The sequence below is a fragment of the Drosophila ficusphila genome, unplaced genomic scaffold (assembly GCF_018152265.1).
Source record: "Drosophila ficusphila isolate 14025-0441.05 unplaced genomic scaffold, ASM1815226v1 contig_197, whole genome shotgun sequence".
In the NCBI taxonomy this organism is placed as follows: domain Eukaryota; kingdom Metazoa; phylum Arthropoda; class Insecta; order Diptera; family Drosophilidae; genus Drosophila; species Drosophila ficusphila.
Window position 1 is genome coordinate 4494941 of NW_025064091.1, and position 18638 is coordinate 4513578.

The following is an 18638-nucleotide window of genomic DNA, read 5'->3' on the forward strand; positions in this document are numbered from 1 at the left end:
GGTTTCCAGTTCCATAACAATGTACCTTTCGACTGTAGGTATAGTTTTGGCCAAGTCAAATGGATATCAATTTGATAGAAGTTTCGGCCAAAAAATAAGGTTTCTAAATTTCCCATTCAAAGAAAAAAAAATTGTAGGACGTGAAAGAAACAATGTTTGAAATACGCAACTTCATAAAACTCGTAATCCAATTCCGAAACGAATGGCAGTCAATCATAAACATTTTGATGTTAGTACATTTTGTGTCCTGGTAATAAACTAATTCAAGTTAAGTATGAAAACAATAATAATAAAAATACAAATCGAATCAGAAATAAAAACCACCTTTTTTTTGGTTCATCTGTCCTTATGAACATGTTAACTTTGTTTGTCTTTTCAATTTAGAAATTTTACTCAGCTTAGTGTTCGTTCCGATAAAAAACTTCGGCTCAGAGATATTGTGTGCAACACACACTTACCAAATTATTGGCGGCTGCCCAGGGATGTCTTCCCCAAAGTCCGGAGGTCCTGTCGTTTTGCAATCCATCCACTTGTGAGGAAACACAAATAAGTGGCCGACATTTCGCCAGTAATTGGCAACAAAAAACAAAAAAACCCACGCAAATCAATTAAAGAATTAAGAAAGTAAAGGAAACTAATGAAAATGCCGACGCAGTCGGTGGCCGAGAAGGAAAAAGAAAGTGAAGAGGATAAGCATCAATTGGAGTTGAAGGAGGTGGATCCGTTTCGACTGTCGACATTAATCCTCAACGCAGATCCTCGATATCGGATTAGGCCGATGCAGCAGGTGGTGTCAGCACTTATTGGCGGCCTTATAACGACCTTTGTGGGTGAGTAGGGATCGGATGATGGAAGCAGTTTGAGGTTTTAAACCTATAACCCCTAAGTAACACCCTTGGAGGTGGTGAAAACGCGGGTGCAAACGCAACATGCGGTCCGTCAGCAAACCACTGTCTCCAAGCTGTGCTATGTCTTTCACAATGGTTTAATGACCCATGTGTGTCGCTCTAGTGATGTTTGCATTCCTAAGCCGGGTCGGGATCCCTCAACCTTTCGGCCCCTCCGTGGCTCCATGGTGAGTAGAGGGGTGCAACTGCCAGGTGTTTCACTGTAGTGCTATCTCCATTTCGAATACAGGACGCTTTTGTAAAGATTTTCTGCAGCAGCGGCCTTAGCGGTCTGTGGGCGGGCCTTAGTCCCACTTTAGTTTCGGCACTGCCCTCCACGATTATTTACTTTCTCACATACGACTACCTTAAAAACTCCCTGACGCATATATATCTGGTATCGCGAAAATTCGAGGAATTTGGCTCTGAGGACCAAGTGCCCGGAGCGGAGGGCGGGGATCCCCTGGACTTGGCCACCCAGAGTCACAATATGAGCGTCAGTACGCCAGTGTCCTCGGTACCGGTGCCGTATTATGTGCCAATGGCATCGGGAATCTGTTCGCGCACCATCGTGGTTACAGCCATCACGCCCATTGAGATGGTTCGCATAAAGATGCAGTCAGAGTACATGACCTACTCGGAGCTGTGGCGCGTCTTGCGCTCGCTGATTCGCCAACATGGAGTCCTGGGCCTCTGGCGAGGATGGCCGCCCACCGTGATGCGGGACGCCCCCTTTTCCGGCACCTACTGGGCGGCATACGAGGCGATGAAGCGGGCTTTCGGCGTCATGGAGCCCACCTTCCTCTTCAGCTTCCTCGCAGGCGCCGTTTCCGGAGCGGTGGGTGAGCAGTGCACGCTGTGCGGCGCACAGATCACAAAAGCTACTTTGGGGGAAGTTACCGATTATTGTATCGTTAACCTTCTTTTGCAGGTGGCTACCTTGGTGACCATGCCCTTCGACCTGATCACCACCCACACACAAATTGAGTTGGGTCAGGATGTGCTCTACGAGGAGGTAGGAGCGGGAGCGGGAACGGGAGCGGCAGCTGGGGCTGGAACACGATCTGGATCAAGCACTGGCACCATGACGAAGCCCTCCATGGTCACCCGGCTGAAAAACATTTATCGGCAGCAAGGTCTTAGAGGACTCTACGTGGGCGTTGTGCCGCGCATGCTTCGTGTGGTCCCCGCCTGCGCCATCATGATCTCCACCTTTGAGTACAGCAAGGCGTTTTTCTTCCACTACAATATGGATCTCAAGGAAGCAGGTAAGTAATACGTGAACAAAGGATGTTTAGGTATTTCCCAGTCTTCAGGATCAAATAGACTTATTTCAAACAAATTCAACGAAAGATATTAGAATAGAAAACCTCTGGAAATTCTCCTTTTAAATTCGCTTTCGATTAGTATGCGATGGTAGTTCCGTTCCGATGCCACTTATCGATAGCACCATGCGTCAACAGCTGATCGGCTAGCCAGCGGTAGCGGAACGGAATGGTAATGGTACAAAACGAACGAGGAGCACGGTGTACTATTTTGGACCTGGAGACTATTTCACAATGATCGTAGTGCTGGCCTAATTGTCGGGCTTGCGGCTACTAAAACTATAAAACACTACACGCGATTCACCTTACCATCCTTTCGCCACATTTGCTACATTTTCCCGCCAGCTTACCGGGGCTCCCAGTGAAAAAGCAGAGCCAGTGCATCCGCGAAATGGCCAAAAAGGAGGCCTGCGCCCACTTTGCGGCTGCCGCGGCGGCAATAGCAGCCACTCCCAGCCAGAGTCAGTCAAAGGCCACGATGACGGACCCGCGATTCCGGATTCGGCCGCTGCAGCAAGTGGCATCTGCCTGCACCGGCGCCATGGTGACCGCCTGCTTCAGTATGTTTACTTTAAATTATGTTACAAATGGTATTGATTTTTATTATTTTAAAGTGACCCCTCTGGATGTGATCAAGACCCGGCTGCAGGCGCAACAGCAGGCGCTGCTCTCGAATAAGTGCTTCCTCTACTGCAACGGATTAATGGATCACATTTGCCCTTGCGGACCGGACACGCCAAATCCAGCAACCGCCAAGCCCGCTCCCCGCTTTTCTGGCACCATTGTGGGTTGAATTAACTGGTTAAAGTATAATTAATCGGCCTAATTGGGTTTTTTCTGTTTTCAGGACGCATTCATCAAGATCAGCCGCACCGAGGGCATTGGCTCTCTGTGGTCGGGCCTCAGTCCAACGCTTATTTCTGCCCTGCCCTCGACCATCATTTATTTCGTTGCATACGAGCAGTTCAAGGCCCGTTTCACTGACGTCCATTACAAATACATGCAAAACTTTGACGCCAGCGGTCGCGACATTCCACAATCGATTCCAATTTTGGTGCCCCTCCTGGCTGGCATTTCGGCCCGGATCCTGGCCGTCACCTGTGTCAGTCCCGTGGAGCTAATCCGCACCAAAATGCAATCGCAGCGCATGACGCACGCCGAGATGTTCGGCACCATTCGCCAGGTGGTCCAGACGCAGGGCGTTTTGGGCTTGTGGCGCGGCCTGCCGCCAACCATACTACGCGATGTGCCCTTTTCGGGCATCTATTGGACCTGCTACGAGTACCTCAAGAGCTCCTTCGGCGTGGTGGAGCCCACATTCAGCTTTAGTTTTGCGGCTGGAGCGATTTCAGGATCGGTATAAAGAAATGCATTCGATAAAGCTTTTGATTTAAAGGTAATCGTTTGATTTTCTTGTTGTCAGGTGGCTGCCACGATCACCACGCCATTCGATGTGATAAAAACCCACGAGCAGATCGAGTTCGGCGAGAAGTTTATATTCTCAGGTAGGCAGAATGTGGTTCAGCTTACCCGAGCCAACGGCATTGACAATGGTTCGGTTTGCATTACGGCAGATAATCCTCCAAAGCAAGTGCCCACCAAGTCGGTGGCTCACCGTCTGACCAGCATTTATCGTTTGGGCGGACTGCCTGCCATCTTTTCTGGACTGGGACCGAGGCTCTTTAAGGTGGCGCCAGCGTGTGCTATTATGATTTCGTCCTTTGAGTACGGCAAGTCTTTCTTTTACCACTACAACATCGACCAGCACAAACGCAGCAATTCATAGACGACATAGGCGTCCGAATCGTTTTCACTTGATTCTAATGTCGACCTTGAATATCCATGTAAATATTGTAAATTAATGCCCAACGGTGCCAGGAAATTGGCAAGCAGGCATCGTCGTCGTCTGCTGGGTTTGGCGAGCCCCGTCGAACTTGTTTAAATTGTAGTGAAATAAAATTCTTGTATTTCCTGGTTATGAAAACAACAACAAAAAACTGGCAGCTGGTCATTCCCACCACTTGAGCTAGTCTTATGTTTGAGCTAAGAAGCTAAACAAATGGGGGCTAGCAAAAACTATTGTTTTTTATTAAAAAAAAAAAAAAGGGTGTATTTGTGCCCCAACAACTATGTATTTATACGGACATTACAGCGCACATTAACATATGAATTTTCTGTTGACCTTGTTGAATAAAATACATAATACTTATACGCCGTTTGTTTTGTTTCTCGCAGTAGGATTAAGTAAAAAAAAATTATTTTTCCTTTATTTTGTCAAAACCACAAAACATTACATTTCCGTTTCAAATTATTGGGAATTAGCGCCTCTAAGTTTTATAATCGAAAGCAACCCTCAATTTATGATGGCAAACATATGTTGCTTGTTATCGATAGACTGTCAGGCAACACGTGCATTCGCTGTTTTGTATTTGTGTTTGGATTTTATTTTGACCAGATTTAATTGACAAAATGAGTGAATCTGCTCCCGAAAACGTTCCTTCGCAAAAACCAACAAAGGTCAAGAAGCCCGTAAAACCGGAGAATAGCATTCCACGTGGTCAACCGAAGTCCAATCGTCCATGGAAGACGCCTAAACAAAAGTGAGTCTGTTGCTCAAGTATTTTATATCTTGCACACAAATAACACTCGTATTTTCTTCTTAAGATTCAGCAAGATCAAGAAGACAGTAAACAGGCTTTCCTTCGAGAAGAAGACAGCTCTGCGCGACGAACTTCGTTACATTAAGGAGCGATCCAAGGAGATCAAAGACAAGCGTAAGGAGGACGCCGTACAGAAGCATCAGCGCCGCGTAGAGAACGCAGAACGTCGACTAGCCAACGAACGGCGCTCCGAGGTCGTCCAGGTCATTAAGAATCCCGCCAAGCTGAAGCGCATGAAGAAGAAACAAATGCGCATGATCGAGAAGCGAGACACCAGCCAGGTGAAGGTGGTCTAAGCTATCGGTTTTCTAGAGTTAACTTGTATTTTTTGTGCTAAATAAATCTAGTTTTAACAATTATTAACTTTACATGTATTTACGTCGCAATGCAAAACAAATTTAGTTTATCTTAGCCTAGTTTAACAAATTTACATAGTAATTCAAGTTCGCGCCCTCGTCATCTCTCTTTTCCCGGTACAGTGTCAAAATATCCTTTCTCTTGTTGTTAAGTGTCCTCCCCGCCGATTGTTTGTTTTGCTCCTGCGGCAATGCTTCAAGCTGTTTTTTGATGCGCAACCGCAACAACAAATCCAATTTGTGGGTCAGGGACTGATCATGTGGTTTTTTGTTCGCTGATTCTAGTAATAAAGCCTCCTCCGCGGGTTTCAAAAGCAGGGAATTAAGGAAAGCAAGGAGTTCAGGTCTTGAGGCATCTAAATTATGGATTGTGAAGCTATTGCGCTCCCAGTATTCCGACCCCGGTACCTCCATCTTTACCTTCATCTGCCTTATTATGTTTGCTGGCACTTGACTTAAATCGCTTCTTGTTTCGTTTGCCTGCAGGCAGATGTTCAGTGGTGTAGTCAGGTGTATTTGGCCAAAGGTACAGCTATATTTACGACAAAGCTGATACACTTTGTGGCGCATGCTGCGGTAGTAAAAGTTGTCGTCGCACATGATGAGGTAGTTTTCACTGTTGCTGCTGCAATCGTTGCTGGAGGCAATGCGTTTAACTTGCGGAGGCCAGTTCGTTTTTGCTTGAATGACGGAAATTAGCTCTTCAATTAAATTAAGTATGTTTTCACGCTGCTCCTTGTAGGTAGGCTCTGCCGAGAATTTAACATCGAAAAAGTCGTCGTAGCAAAGGTGTATAACATGGCCAACGTGGAGGACAGATAGCTGATCCAGCAGCCAAGAACACAGCGAAGTTTTGCCCGCTCCTGGCAGGCCGATCAGTGCAACAAGGCAAATGCAGGGCATTCTGTGGGGTTGGTTGAGTGAAATAGGGTTTTGGTGTTTCTTGTGGCGAGTAGATGATTGGGTGGATTCCGCGATTAGCTATCTAGGATCGAGAACAGCAGCTGCGGCGTGGTGTACCACTCCGGATTCTCCTGCTACATGGACAGGTTGCCAGTGACGCCTGGCTGGACGGGAGTAAGTACCGTCGTGGTGGACACTTCCTTTAGCCGCTCCTGCTCCTTCTGTTGCTGTTCGGCCTTGCGGGCGTTCTCCTCAAGCTCCTCCATGCGCTTGGCGTTAATCGTGGTCTGCACATCTACATAAACCTTCATCATATTCTGATTGAAGCGCGCGAACTTGGTGACACACCGGTCTACGCAGATTTCCTGAGGGTTTTTGGGCTTACTTAGTGCATGATTTGTTGGATTTCCTATCTGCCACAGCTACTCACCTCCTGGCCACCCAGATCTCGTTGGCTGAGATTATCCACACATCGGTTGAAGCACAACTCCGTCACTTTGTTGTATAATGTGAGAAAATCCTTGAGCTGATACGCAAGAAGAATAGATTATCCTCTGGTGGGGAATTTCGAAGATTGGGCTTACATTGCGCAAATTGGAATCCATCGGTCTACTAGAACTTCCGTCTTGGTTGTGTTTTAATACAGCAATTGCACAATTTAATTTTACAAAACCGTCACGTTCGGTGACAAGAAGAACAGCTGTTTTGCTTTTATTTTGAGCTATCGATAGCAATGTGTTTCGATATTGGAGATGCACTACCTGCTATCGAATTTAAATTTATTTACATAAGACACTAACTTATTATTTCTTTAGAAATCGAATTATTGAAGATAATAAAATATAAACAATTATAGTAAAAATTAAATTATTCATTGTTTAAATGTGTGTGGTGTCTGAAACCCAATCATTTGATGGACAACAACAAGTTCGAAGAGTAATCGTGTCCATTTAGCTGTATACAAACATGGAACAGTAAACCTTTGCAGTTTTAAGGAGTGAAAGCAAGAAGAAAAGATCTTTTTCGACTTTAAATTAAAAATGTCCACACAAATTTGTATTTTTTATTAGGTATAATATATGAAATATATAGTACTGATCTTGGAAATGTTTTAATTTCTCTCAACAAATACGCAGTCTTCTTAATCTTGAATACATAACTTAATTAATTAAGATCAAGGTACTCACTGCGACTCATCCGCGGTGCACTGCATCTTGTTGTCCAAGTTTAAGTGGGCCACTCTTCTGCTGCAGCTGCTTTTTAAACACACACTAGCCCGGAAACCTGAAATAAATAAATACAAATAATAATTAATTATTAAATTGCATTTACATAATGCCACGTAATAACCCACCTTTTTTGGGGTTTCCGATGCACTGGATCCCAGAGTCCACTTCAGGTGGAGGTTTCTGCAGTGAAGCATTCTTATCCAAATTTATTGAATCTCAAAACATGGTACCTCCTAACATGGATGCTTGATGCAGTGCGTCCTACATTCTGGAGTTGGTCCAAAGGTGGTATCGCCAATTAGGGGATACCAGGAGAACTCCACACACAACCGCACAGCAAAAATCCGGAAACCTGGAATAAATAAATGAAAGCAATTTAATTATTAAATTGTATTTACAGAAGGCCACGTAATCACTTACCTTTTTTGGGTTGCCGTTGCCCTGCATCCGGAATTCCACTCCAGGTGGAAGCATAGGCATCCAAAATTTATTGATTATCAAAAAATGGCACCGCCTCACATGGATGCACTGCATCCTGGAGTTGGTCCATGCCAGGATGCATTGCATCCCGGCGTCCACTCGAAGTGGAGTTCCCATACCCAAATTTATTCAACCCCAAAAAATGGAACCTCCTCACATGGATGCTTGACGCAGTGCGTCCTGCATCCTGGAGTTGGTCCATGGCGGAGATGCATTGCAATTAATGGACCAAAATCAACGGCTATTTATACAATCCCATGAGGAATCGGCCAGAAGAAGTTGGGAATTGCAATTGCGGGTGGGCGTTAAAAATTTAAATTTCTCATTTATGATGACGTGGCCTTGGCATCCAAAGTGGCAGTTTTTAAAAACGAACACATAAACACACAAAGGGACACATATCCTCATATGATCCACGCACGATCCACACACGATCCACACACGATCCACATATGGAATGAAATATGAAATGCCTAGAAATTTCTGTACGCCTGGTACTTCGTTCTCAGAAACTGCAAATTTGAATGCCACATGCCACGTCATTATAAGTGAGACATTTAAATTTTTAATATTTTTATTAAAGCTCCAAACCAAAAATAAATATTTTATTTAATATAACTTTAATTATAGCAAATAATTCCAAATCAACTCAATATTTATGTAATAATAAGTTAAAATCTATTATTAACTACCTACATTTCAAAGAAAATGCATAATAACATAATTTATAAATCACTCTGCTCGTCCAAGGTGAATAATTGTCGGCTGCTCCTCGATGAATCCTCGAACGTGGTTTCAGTTGCTCTCTTTGATCGTTGGGTAGATGGCTAGGTTATGGAACGGACAGGAAACTTATGTTAAGTAGGCCTAGAAGGAAAAGTTTTCAAACATTACATTTTAAGTGCTCAGTATTTGATTTTGACCTTACACGTAGCAACAAAATATTATTGAGAATGACATTTTATTTTTATACAATACGTTGATTTAAAAGGACGACCATTTGACCATTTTATGCAGTTTTTACTAAAAAGAAAATGCCCAAAAAATGGAAAATTCAATTTTGCCAAAAATCATTACAACGATAAGCATTTCAAATGTGGACTGCGTATAATTGGGTTGCACAGATGGGAACTATCATCAAGTAAGCTTGAAGGTATAGAGTTACTGGCAGTGGAGTAGAAGGTCCTCTCCTCGTTGTCGCGCTTAATCAAATGCGATTTTTTAAAACACAACCCAATAAAAAATAACTTATGATATAACTAGTGAATTTATTGTACATAAAACGTTTCAATACCTCTTTGAGTTTGTGGTTTAATTATTTAACAAACTACATCATTAGTAAATTTTATATTTTTTTGGGGATTTTTTTTTATTTTTGTGTGTAATTTTCCAAATTTTCAAAACAATGGGCTGGCTGAAAATTAACCAAAATTTACTAACTCTAAGTCATGGCATGCCTCTTAAGGTAATTTTGTTTCTCTGTCGGATTTTATCTCAAATAACCTGTACTGATTTAAATAAAAATTACTAAATGCCACTTATACAACGAATTAAAAAACCTATGGATGATTGATTGTTAATAATAACATGCACATTTTTCAAGAAAATAGAAATAACCACCTATGTAGCCTGCTGACCATCGGGATTGTTGCCATCTGCCGTTGCAGGACGACTTTCGCAGCTATCCTCGCCGCTGCTTGTCGTAGAAGCTCCTTCCTCCGGCGACGTCTTCACCGCCTCGTCGGCCTCCTGTTGCGCATCCGCCACTCCGGCATCCGCCTTGCCACTCTCCTCGGTGTCGCCTCCCTTTTTGTTCTGCAATCGAAAGAAAGCCATAACTCTAATCTTCAATAATTCAATTGGATTCTAGCTCGGAATTTGATTGTATTCGTAACGATAATCTTATTCCCTTAAAGTTGAGGTAAATACTGCAATATTCAGGTATTACCTTCTTGCGCTTCTTGGGCTTCTCGGCTTTGACGGCGTGCAGCTCCTCCTCCTCCTGGAGAGCGGACTTGTAGTTGGGCGGGAAGAACTGCGTGGCCTCCTGGTGGCCAACCACTGAGTTGGCACTCACATAGCTGGGACCGTAGGCCATCAGAGTGGGAATGGTCGGGCTGCTGACCTTGTTCACCTTCAGCACGATTTTGTCGGTCCTTTTTGGGGTAAATCAATTTAGGATGGCCGAGATCAGCAATACTCCCCACTTCACTCACGGCACATAGGGCTTTGCATTGTACTTCTCCACCGAATTGGCTATGAAGAGCGCCGTTTGTGGATTCTCGCCGTTGAAGAAGCCGTAGAGTGGGATGTCCTCGCGACAAGTCTCGAGCAGAATGGCCAGGTCCTTCTTTTTGTACGCATCGAAGATCATCACAATGTGCGGTGGCTCCGGCACAGGATCCGGTGGCAAAAAGGTCGAGGTTTGGGCCCGAAAGTACGTGTAGATTAGCGCTGCATGGGTTCGCTGGTCACTGGGCACCCAAATCGGCGGTATCCGGATGGTCTTGGTTCTTTTCTGTTGCGGTTCTGGAACTGGAATCGGGACCTGTTCGACCTCCGTCTCAGCCTCCCCCTCATCAGCATCGCCCTCCTCGTCGTGTTTACTTTCAGCCAGTTCCTCGGCATCTTGATTATCCTGATCCTCAACCTCCTCCAGTGGCTCTAAAATAACTTTGTCATTTACCAAACTTAAAGTAGAAAGCAGCTTTCTGACCAGGTTCTTGGGGGATCTCCACGGTCACTTCGAGCGGCACAATCATGGGCGGCACGGTGATCTCCTCCTCGTTGAATTCATCGGGGGGCTTAATGGTTTCCTTGGTCAACTCGTGGGCATATTGACGCAGCACAGCTGGTGGACTGCCGAGCACCTCCTCCACTTTCCAGAAGCACATGAGCAGCTCCTTGTCGTATAGCAGCTCAATGACGTCCTGGGACAGGGGATTCTCGGCAGCAAAGTTGACCGTGGCAAAGTCCGTCGGTGTAATGAGGAACACCTTTCGGTCCTTGCACTGAATCTTGAGGGGATCGGCCGGCTCCGAGAGCTTTTTGAACATATCTCGGTTGACCTGCGGTCCGAAAACAGTGATGCCAATGTCCGGCAGGTTGGCCATGATGCAATCGGTGACGCTGTGCAGGTACTCCAATCGCTTCCGGCGACTCTCCGCCAGTTCGATCTCCTCCGCGAGGCGAAGTGCCTTGTTGCGAACCTCCTGCTGCTGCAGCTCGATCGGCTGCAGCTCGGTGATCTCGTAGCCAAAGTGCGACTCCTTGGCCATCGTCGACTGAAGCAACTTGGTGATCAGGGCCACCAGTTTGGGTACATCCGTGCCAAACATTATGTTGATTGCCTTGCCGTTCTAGAACAAGATCAAATCAAATTAAAAAGAGAATCACGGTTGATGCAATGTGAATTTTTCCAGAAATATATATAGAATATATTGGATACATTGGATTACCGTAACAAACATCCAGGTGGGTTCGCTTTTCTTATTGAACCGCTTCAAATAGGAAATGGAACCAGCCTTGCACTGATAATTGGAAAAATGGGTAAATCAGTGCTCTTGAAATGCCTTGCAAATCGGAGTCTTACAATGGCCAACTGCAGGTTATCGCCGCCAAGTTCGAGTTTGATCTTCCGGAGGCTGCCCACCATTCCCAGACAAGGACCACACCATTCGGAGTAAATGTCGAGGACTGTTCCAGTACGATATATTGTGGGTTAGCCGGGTCATCGCTGCCATTTTCAATTCTTCGACAATTGAAAACATACCCAGCAATCCGGAGCGCTGAAGAAACTTCTCGAACTCCTCGTCCGTGGTGAGATCCGCCTGGAGTTGCTGGACTCCTCCCTTCTTCGCCATTTTTGCGCACTGAGTCAGCCATTAATCAGTATCGCTATCCATGGCGTTCAAAATAATGGAGCTCCAGGTATTGATTAAACGGTGGTTGCCAAGACTAAAAGGTCACGCAGGATGTGCAAACATCGTCCTATAGATTTATGTACACCAACTAAACATGTTTTAATTTCTGGCGGCGGTATATCGAAACTGATATTTGATTTTATTAGGGGCAACAATCGAATGATCATATGCCTTAAAAAGAGAGAATCTGAAACTTTTAATCAAACATAGATACACATTTATATGCAACTCGATTTCATATATGCATCATTTTTATTAAAAGGGGTATCTACTTGAAACAAAACAGTAATAGTTGAAAGTCGAAAGACCTTATTTTAGCCGCTGATTCTGCCGCTGATTCTTCCATTTAATGATCATGTCGCATTTGTCTGCGCAACTCGCGCATCGTAATCTGTAAAAAACCATTCAGCGTCGTTAGAGGATCGAGCATACGATGACAACGAGGAGTATATCGATGGCGTTAGATACTGTTTTGTCATTTACAATGATGAAGTCAACAAGTTGCTTACGTTATTTACCTTCGAAACTGTGGAACAATCTTTGAAATACAGTTATTTACGCATCGGCTTAAGAAATCTTTAAATAATTTCAAAGTCAATAGAAATATAGAAAAAAATCTAGGTAAACTTTGTAAGGGGCAGACAAAATTATTACAGGTTAAACTTTGTGGGTGGGATGTAAATATTGCAGATTCATAGTTTTCAGAGGGTTGTTTCGGTTTGCAAGCAGGAAACCGGTTTAAAATCGGTTAAAATACAAGGACATGTTATCACCGAGAAATTCACGGGATTGCGGATTATTTACAAGTCTAATTTTAATTATAAATCAATTTGGGCGGCGAATTGATGCGCTCGCGGTGCCCTTTATAAATATGTATGGTGGATCGGGATCGGTTAGACATTAAATGCGATTGCGGGCGCTACTGGGTTGAATCGTATCAATTCATATCTATATCTTCCAGTCGTACAGGCTGTGTGTACGGTATGACCGACTTCTTGTTCACGTCCCTCGATAACGCCTTTCTCATGTCTGAAACAAATAAATTGAAATGGTAGCCAGGGCTTGAGTAAAGTATCTCGTGTGGCGCCTACCGTATGCATCCTCATCCTGGTCACCGGAATAGTACTCCAATATAGTGCGGTATATAATGTAGCCGAGATTCGTGTACATGTTTATTGCCACTTGGTTGCTTTTTCGCACAAACAGGTCTACAAAGTATGCCCGCTTTCTGGGGAGTGGTTAGAGATAGAGTTGATGATTCAGGGGCCTTAGATACCTCTAATTGCTTTCATACTTCTCCGAAATGTCCTCCAGGAAGCTCATGAGCAGCGCAGCGAGTCCAAGTCGCCGGTAATCGGGTGAAACCGTCAACGCCGTCACATGTCCGTGCCAGTTGTCCAGGTGACCCTCAACCTTGCCCATGACTGAAAGATAATAAATAGCAGGAACCTTAAGATATTGTTTTGTATTCTTTGGATTAAAAATGCAGATGCAGATTGCCAGTTACAAGTGAAAACACCGCTAGCAAACCTTTTTTTAGGACTTAAATTTGGTACATATTCGATGATTCTTGAATGGGTAATCTATTCCAAACTTACTGTAGCCCATTATTTGTCCACTGGGAGACTCCGCCAGCTGAAAGTACTCCGGCCACTTGGCCAAATACTGCGTGTAGAAGGGCAGCCCATAGGTTTCCGTGAGTGGGTCAAAGTTTCTGTTGGAATTATCAGCAAAGTTAACATGGGCCCATATTCAAAAACTTAATTAACTCACACATTGTTGAACTTAAAGAGGTCGTCGCAGGTAAAGGGTCGCAACGTGGTCATCGTGTCACCTAATTCCTAATTTCTTTAAACCGAACCAAAGTCTCTATATTTGTCCACCGGCACCAGTGTTGCCAGATGTTGAGCTCCAGAATAAGCTAGATTCAGGATAAGAGCAGACTAAAATAGCTAAAAAATAAAATAAACGTTTAACAAACAAGCCAACTCCATATGATAAAGGAAAACATACATAGACCACAGGTTTTTAAATAACACTTTTAATCTAAACTTATAACTTGATTTCTATGGGAAACTAATTATCGATAGACAAAATCGGCAACACTGACCGGTAACGTCTGCAATAGAGATGCCCTCCACTCAATAGGTAGCAGGGGAGCATGATAATCGATATGGTGTGGGTGCCCAAAATAATAGCTAAAAGCTTTATAAAAAAGAACAGAAAACTTGGTAAAACTTTAAAATAAATGACAATTCAATAAATAAAGTCTAATCATTCGGTAGTTTTTTATAAAATAAAAAAGCTTGATGTAACTATAAAAACCAGCCGAGCAGTGTGACCCTGACTGCATTGTAATCGGAGCTTCTTTAGTGATAGGGTCCCACTAGCACGCCCACGTTTGGCTTTGGTCCTTGTGGTTTTGTTGCCTGATCATCCTGGGCATCTGGTAATGGAGCAGTCTCAGCCGAGGCCCTCCTCCTCATCGGGCGGCAAGCCGCAGGACTCCGGCGTGCTCAGCCGAGAGGACTTTGATGGCGGACCCGTGAGTATCGACGAGGTGGATACAGGATTGTTTTTGGGTGAGCATTAGCAACAGCTTTTCCAAGGACATTATTCTTATCGCAGTTCTTTACAGGTAATCTAACGGCTGCCACGCACATGGAAACATTGCGTTCCTTTAAAATCACCCACATCCTGACCCTGGACTCGGTGCCGCTGCCGCAGCACATCCTGGAGGCCAGCTTCCTCACCACCAAGTATATACAGAGTAAGCAGTGCGATCGGAGATTCTTGTGGATCAGCAAATCCAATAATGTAGTGCATCCCTTCTTTCAGTCGCCGACATGCCGCGCGAGGATATCCTGCAGCATTTGGAGGGCTGCGTGGACTTTATTACCACAGCCCTCGCTCAACAGGGCAATGTCCTGGTGCACTGGTAAATGAACTTGAACCTGACAAAGATTCGCTTACCTACTCCCCATTATTGTTTTTGTCTGGCACATCTCAGCTACTTTGGCGTAAGTCGCAGCTCTTCCACGGTGATTGCCTACATGATGAAGCGCCACAACCTGGACTTCCTGCCCGCATTCGAGCTGGTCAAGGCCAAGCGCCGCTTTGTCCAGCCAAACGCCGGCTTCGTTAGCCAGCTAAAGCTCTTCCGCCGCATGGGTTGCAAGATTGATCCAAACTGCCAGCGCTACAAGATCCATCGGCTGCGTCTGGCCGGCGAGCAGATGCGTAAGGCCAAAATCCTGCCTCAGAGCTTCCACAGCGTGGTTCGCCCCGATCCGGATATAACGCGAGAAAATCCCGAACCCATTGTCTTCCGCTGTCGGCAATGTCGTCGAGTGCTGGCATCCAAGTCCCATGTGCTGGAGCACAAACCACGCGATCGGCCGCCACAGGAGGAAGTGACTAGTAGCAAGGTGGATCAGCCGCAAGAGCAGATTGATAATCCCAGTGGAACACGCGTGCTAGAGCAGCTGGCCGAGCGCATACGGCAATCGTCACTTGGTTCGCCCAGCCACGAGGGCGCGCCAAAATATTGTCGCAGCATTTTGTTTGTGGAGCCCATTGCCTGGATGCACCGCATCATGCTGAACACCCAGGGCCGTCTCTACTGCCCCAAGTGCGAGCAGAAGCTGGGAAATTTTAGCTGGATCAATGGTTGGCTTTTGAAGGAGATAATAAATCAAATTTCTGGTATTCATACCGTCCTTTTTTTCTTGCAGCCTGCAGGTGTCCATGTGGAGAGACGATGACGCCTGCGTTTTATCTTATACCTTCCAAGGTGGAGCTCTCCAAGGCCGTGCAGAACGTGCAGACCACAGTTTAGGTGCATCTTCCACGAAACAGAATGAGATGGCATCATCATACGAAATTGGCGGGATTATTTGGACGTCCTTAACAACACACACACACACACACCGATTGGCAGTCGCCCACCTAGTCAAATACCAATGGTCACTGTCACAAGGACGCTTTTAAGTCCTTTAAATTATAAAAATAATTATAATACACATGACAAAAGTGATCTTTGTGCAGACATATGGGACACAAAATATGTTTATATAGACCAATGAAAGGGAAACTGCAGTCTTGGTTTTTGCTTAAAAGGTGCTCTTCTTAAGATATGATTAAATCAAAATATCTTTTAAAGTAACTTGCTAAATATTAGGCAATTATAAATAAAACTTTAAAGTGCAGTTTTGCTTTAATGCTTTCTGTATCAACATATTTTGTACGTGCATATGCATAAAACTGTAATTTGTATAAGGTCTCATTTGGTTGTCCAATGTTATAAACCAGGTGCATGAAATGAGAGGTATTCTGATTTAAAATCGTGCTGAATATCGACACCAATCATAACAAACATAACTATTTTAGCTTACTCTTGAAAACCTTGTGATCGGTAAAAAACTGTTGCCATGTCACAGGATCAAATCTTACAAGCAAAGAAAACGTATTGTAAAAAACCCTTGTTTTCTCCACAAGATATAATATTTAAATGTGAACCAACATATCTCAGAAACTAACTTCGGATTCAAACAAGTCGGCGAGGTTGCACCATTCTTAGTAATAAGAAATAACCAAAAAGTATTTGTTTCCAAATGGCAAGATAACATTGACAAATCGAGTTAAGTGAAGTTCTGTGAAACTAGTTCCATTAATATTTGCTCGAATATTTGTTTCATTTTAAATAGTTAGCCAATGAATTCGCCCATGTAATTAATTATACACGTATGTGCATATATGCACCTATATTTGTTGGAAGCCATGAAACCAAATATCGATTTTTGCTGTTCCATATGCATTTGCATAGCTTTTTGCATGTTACCAACACACAAAACTATGAATGTATTTTAGATATTTAAACCTTTTTGGAAAGCATTTTATGCAAAACGAAAGAAACAAAATATTTTCAATGACAATATCTAAATTTACGCGATAAAAGTTTATGGTCAAGGTAGTTTGCCAGCCAAAGAAATAGCGTCTTGTCTGGGAACTAAGGATTTTAAATCGAAGACGACATCAAGTTTCGACAGTACTCGGATTTTGGCATTACCTTTACTCCATATTGATGTGCTTTGTTAAACTCTATGTATTGTACGTAAATGAGTGTGTATTGATATTAAAATCAAAATTGTTTGTTTTCCATAACCAAAATGTTTGCAATTTCGAGGAGCATCCAGTTGAGTCGCTGTTTTTTGGGCTTGCGTCGTGGCTTTGCTCAGAGCTGCCAGCCGTGTCCTCGAATCCTGGCCGCCATTGACTTCGACAAGACCATCGTAACGCAGGATTCCAGTCTGGCTGTCAGCGAACTGTTGCCGACCAAACAACGAAAGGAGCTGCAGGATCTCATTCCCAAAACTGGCTGGCTGACCTTCATAGGTAAAGTCCTGAATTCGCTGCACAGCGAACACAAAATGGACTCTTGTGCCGTGGGGAAACATGTGCGTAGCCTGTCGGCAGTTCCGGGGATCCTTCGCGTCATCCGGCGACTGGCCAGGAATCCCGAGGTGGACCTGTGCATCGTCAGCGATTCCAACTCGTTTTTTATCTGCGAGTGGTTGAAAGAGTACGCCATCGATCACCTCTTCGCCGCCGGCGTGTTCACCAATCCTGCCTGCATCCAAACAAATGGCGAGGTGCTGGTGCTGCCCTACGAGGAGCAGGGTCACTGCAAGCTTTGCCCCTCGAATCTCTGCAAGGGCGCCGTGCTGAAGCAGCTCATCTGCAGCGGCAAGTACTACCAAGTGATCTACGTGGGCGACAGCTGCAACGATCTGTGTGCCATGAGGAAGTTGCGCACGAAGGACGTTGCCTGCATCAGGCGAGGATTCGAGCTGTATGGCAAGCTAGCCGCCCATAAACGTGACCTCGACTGCTCGGTGCTTACCTGGAGCGATGGCCACGAGCTGGAGTCGCTTCTACTGATGCCCAGTGCAGCCCACTGATGCGCGGCTTAGCGTTGCGTTTGTGGTAAGGCCAGGTTATTAATGCTGCTGTTTTATTTCGACTTAAAAATAAATCTTTTAGTATGTATACATAAGAATAATTTCACTTAATATGGACTTAAGCATTAAATTCCATGGAAAAGTAGATATTACCGAGGTCTCTTCAGCGTCTGCAGCTGGGCCCGTGTGTACATAATATTCATCCACTTTGTGTTAAGTAGACCGAAAACTTAAAGCTAACTACATTCTTTCTCTCTTATGCGATCGCTATTGCTGCTGCGGCGGTATCAGAACTGTTTGCCTAATATTATTTCACACACGGTTGTTTATTTTGCCATTTGTTTTCTTTCAATCAATGATGGCTTTCTCGCCGAAATCATATATCTGTTCTTGTGCTTTTCACTTAAAGTTACAGGTATTATATTTATATATATATATATAATGGTTGTGTGGGGGTTAGATTGTTGGGTATGTGTTAGCATAAATTACATGTATAATACATTTTTAGTCCTACAATTACAGAGAGTGTAGAACCTAGCTTTCTTCGATTCTTGATCAAACGAAGGCCATTCATTTTTCGCTTACGAATCTACAAAAACTAAACGAAAAAAAAAAACAAGCAGCTACCGCACATGAAGACACTACTTAGGTTGTGCTTGACTACTTACAGGGGCTGTTGTTCTTATAAATACACATATACACGATCAAAAATTCGGCGCACGAGACATTTAAAATTAAAAATTGCGTGTTCGTTTATATAAAGATATAGATGCACACGCATATAATATAATATAGTACAGTGGTCTAGACTTAGAGGCTGAGAAGTAGACACTATTTCGATTCAAAAGTAACCAGTAACACGGAACAGTTAAACCTGCAGATATGGACAAGAACACGCCTCGGGAATAAAGAAAA

General features: G+C 44.1%; 9 protein-coding genes across 12 annotated transcripts; 5 read left to right on the forward strand and 4 right to left on the reverse strand.

Moving 5' to 3' along the window:
- The first annotated feature begins 101 nt into the window (after window positions 1–101).
- LOC108097658 (solute carrier family 25 member 40) lies at window positions 102–2662 on the forward strand. Of its 2 annotated transcripts, XM_017200092.2 has the most exons (5): window positions 102–830; window positions 888–1075; window positions 1138–1725; window positions 1819–2155; window positions 2558–2662. In XM_017200092.2, exons 1-5 carry the CDS (start codon window positions 638–640, stop codon window positions 2575–2577), a joined length of 1326 nt encoding a protein of 441 aa, XP_017055581.1. In that variant the 5' UTR covers window positions 102–637; the 3' UTR covers window positions 2578–2662. The 2 variants fall into 2 exon arrangements, with proteins under 2 accessions (XP_017055581.1, XP_017055582.1); XM_017200093.2 differs by lacking the exon at window positions 2558–2662 and having other exon boundaries at window positions 1138–1729; window positions 1819–1983.
- LOC108097659 (solute carrier family 25 member 40) lies at window positions 2374–4423 on the forward strand. 2 transcript variants are annotated; one of them, XM_017200095.2, is made up of 5 exons: window positions 2374–2772; window positions 2827–2996; window positions 3060–3569; window positions 3636–3717; window positions 3787–4423. In XM_017200095.2, exons 1-5 carry the CDS (start codon window positions 2604–2606, stop codon window positions 3996–3998), a joined length of 1143 nt encoding a protein of 380 aa, XP_017055584.1. In that variant the 5' UTR covers window positions 2374–2603; the 3' UTR covers window positions 3999–4423. The 2 variants fall into 2 exon arrangements, with proteins under 2 accessions (XP_017055584.1, XP_017055583.1); XM_017200094.2 differs by having other exon boundaries at window positions 3636–4423.
- A 184-nt stretch (window positions 4424–4607) lies between these two features.
- On the forward strand, window positions 4608–5235 carry LOC108097772 (coiled-coil domain-containing protein 86). The gene is made up of 2 exons (XM_017200298.2): window positions 4608–4812; window positions 4877–5235. The coding sequence occupies exons 1-2, from the start codon at window positions 4682–4684 to the stop codon at window positions 5166–5168; spliced, it is 423 nt and encodes a 140-aa protein (XP_017055787.1). The 5' UTR covers window positions 4608–4681; the 3' UTR covers window positions 5169–5235.
- On the reverse strand, window positions 5229–6139 carry LOC108097771 (L-seryl-tRNA(Sec) kinase). Its single transcript, XM_017200297.2, has one exon. It carries the CDS (start codon window positions 6129–6131, stop codon window positions 5286–5288), a length of 846 nt encoding a protein of 281 aa, XP_017055786.1. The 5' UTR covers window positions 6132–6139; the 3' UTR covers window positions 5229–5285.
- A 126-nt stretch (window positions 6140–6265) lies between these two features.
- Window positions 6266–6851, reverse strand: LOC108097773 (mitochondrial import inner membrane translocase subunit Tim10B). Its single transcript, XM_017200300.2, has 3 exons — window positions 6716–6851; window positions 6562–6657; window positions 6266–6496 (listed from the first exon to the last, which is right to left on the reverse strand). The coding sequence occupies exons 1-3, from the start codon at window positions 6734–6736 to the stop codon at window positions 6266–6268; spliced, it is 348 nt and encodes a 115-aa protein (XP_017055789.1). The 5' UTR covers window positions 6737–6851.
- A 2609-nt stretch (window positions 6852–9460) lies between these two features.
- Window positions 9461–11911, reverse strand: LOC108097790. Its single transcript, XM_017200321.1, has 7 exons — window positions 11613–11911; window positions 11433–11536; window positions 11299–11370; window positions 10557–11199; window positions 10057–10504; window positions 9789–9996; window positions 9461–9655 (listed from the first exon to the last, which is right to left on the reverse strand). Exons 1-7 carry the CDS (start codon window positions 11701–11703, stop codon window positions 9461–9463), a joined length of 1761 nt encoding a protein of 586 aa, XP_017055810.1. The 5' UTR covers window positions 11704–11911.
- An 81-nt stretch (window positions 11912–11992) lies between these two features.
- Window positions 11993–13688, reverse strand: LOC108097791 (N-alpha-acetyltransferase 20). 2 transcript variants are annotated; one of them, XR_006245905.1, is made up of 6 exons: window positions 13537–13681; window positions 13362–13477; window positions 13058–13187; window positions 12855–12991; window positions 12282–12792; window positions 11993–12154 (listed from the first exon to the last, which is right to left on the reverse strand). XR_006245905.1 is itself a non-coding variant. In XM_017200322.2 (6 exons), the coding sequence occupies exons 1-6, from the start codon at window positions 13587–13589 to the stop codon at window positions 12110–12112; spliced, it is 543 nt and encodes a 180-aa protein (XP_017055811.1). In that variant the 5' UTR covers window positions 13590–13688; the 3' UTR covers window positions 11993–12109. The 2 variants fall into 2 exon arrangements, 1 of the variants encoding a protein (XP_017055811.1); XM_017200322.2 differs by having other exon boundaries at window positions 12731–12792; window positions 13537–13688.
- Window positions 13689–14114: 426 nt separating this feature from the next.
- LOC108097555 (dual specificity protein phosphatase MPK-4) lies at window positions 14115–15799 on the forward strand. Its single transcript, XM_017199922.2, has 5 exons — window positions 14115–14345; window positions 14402–14533; window positions 14602–14701; window positions 14774–15432; window positions 15498–15799. Exons 1-5 carry the CDS (start codon window positions 14216–14218, stop codon window positions 15599–15601), a joined length of 1125 nt encoding a protein of 374 aa, XP_017055411.1. The 5' UTR covers window positions 14115–14215; the 3' UTR covers window positions 15602–15799.
- Window positions 15800–16139: 340 nt separating this feature from the next.
- Window positions 16140–18414, forward strand: LOC108097556 (pyridoxal phosphate phosphatase PHOSPHO2). The gene has a single exon (XM_017199924.2). It carries the CDS (start codon window positions 16932–16934, stop codon window positions 17721–17723), a length of 792 nt encoding a protein of 263 aa, XP_017055413.1. The 5' UTR covers window positions 16140–16931; the 3' UTR covers window positions 17724–18414.
- Window positions 18415–18638: the final 224 nt, after the last annotated feature.

Coding starts and splice junctions, on each gene's coding strand:
- LOC108097658 (XM_017200092.2), top strand. CDS start 638: ATGAAAATGCCGACGCAGTCGGTGGCCGAGAAGGAAAAAGAAAGTGAA. Junction 1,076..1,137: donor GGCCCCTCCGTGGCTCCATG/GTGAGTAGAGGG, acceptor TTTCGAATACAG/GACGCTTTTGTAAAGATTTT. Junction 1,726..1,818: donor CAGGCGCCGTTTCCGGAGCG/GTGGGTGAGCAG, acceptor CTTCTTTTGCAG/GTGGCTACCTTGGTGACCAT.
- LOC108097659 (XM_017200094.2), top strand. CDS start 2,604: ATGGCCAAAAAGGAGGCCTGCGCCCACTTTGCGGCTGCCGCGGCGGCA. Junction 2,997..3,059: donor CCCGCTTTTCTGGCACCATT/GTGGGTTGAATT, acceptor TTCTGTTTTCAG/GACGCATTCATCAAGATCAG. Junction 3,570..3,635: donor CTGGAGCGATTTCAGGATCG/GTATAAAGAAAT, acceptor TCTTGTTGTCAG/GTGGCTGCCACGATCACCAC.
- LOC108097772 (XM_017200298.2), top strand. CDS start 4,682: ATGAGTGAATCTGCTCCCGAAAACGTTCCTTCGCAAAAACCAACAAAG. Junction 4,813..4,876: donor TGGAAGACGCCTAAACAAAA/GTGAGTCTGTTG, acceptor TTTCTTCTTAAG/ATTCAGCAAGATCAAGAAGA.
- LOC108097771 (XM_017200297.2), bottom strand. CDS start 6,131: ATGCCCTGCATTTGCCTTGTTGCACTGATCGGCCTGCCAGGAGCGGGC.
- LOC108097773 (XM_017200300.2), bottom strand. CDS start 6,736: ATGGATTCCAATTTGCGCAAT. Junction 6,658..6,715: donor TGGATTCCAATTTGCGCAAT/GTAAGCCCAATC, acceptor CTTGCGTATCAG/CTCAAGGATTTTCTCACATT. Junction 6,497..6,561: donor GAGATCTGGGTGGCCAGGAG/GTGAGTAGCTGT, acceptor AAAAACCCTCAG/GAAATCTGCGTAGACCGGTG.
- LOC108097790 (XM_017200321.1), bottom strand. CDS start 11,703: ATGGCGAAGAAGGGAGGAGTCCAGCAACTCCAGGCGGATCTCACCACG. Junction 11,371..11,432: donor ATAACCTGCAGTTGGCCATT/GTAAGACTCCGA, acceptor TCCAATTATCAG/TGCAAGGCTGGTTCCATTTC. Junction 9,656..9,788: donor AGCCCAAGAAGCGCAAGAAG/GTAATACCTGAA, acceptor TTTCGATTGCAG/AACAAAAAGGGAGGCGACAC.
- LOC108097791 (XM_017200322.2), bottom strand. CDS start 13,589: ATGACCACGTTGCGACCCTTTACCTGCGACGACCTCTTTAAGTTCAAC. Junction 13,188..13,361: donor TGGACAAATAATGGGCTACA/GTAAGTTTGGAA, acceptor ATTATCTTTCAG/TCATGGGCAAGGTTGAGGGT. Junction 12,793..12,854: donor CCAGGATGAGGATGCATACG/GTAGGCGCCACA, acceptor TATTTGTTTCAG/ACATGAGAAAGGCGTTATCG.
- LOC108097555 (XM_017199922.2), top strand. CDS start 14,216: ATGGAGCAGTCTCAGCCGAGGCCCTCCTCCTCATCGGGCGGCAAGCCG. Junction 14,346..14,401: donor GGATACAGGATTGTTTTTGG/GTGAGCATTAGC, acceptor AGTTCTTTACAG/GTAATCTAACGGCTGCCACG. Junction 14,534..14,601: donor CACCACCAAGTATATACAGA/GTAAGCAGTGCG, acceptor CCCTTCTTTCAG/TCGCCGACATGCCGCGCGAG.
- LOC108097556 (XM_017199924.2), top strand. CDS start 16,932: ATGTTTGCAATTTCGAGGAGCATCCAGTTGAGTCGCTGTTTTTTGGGC.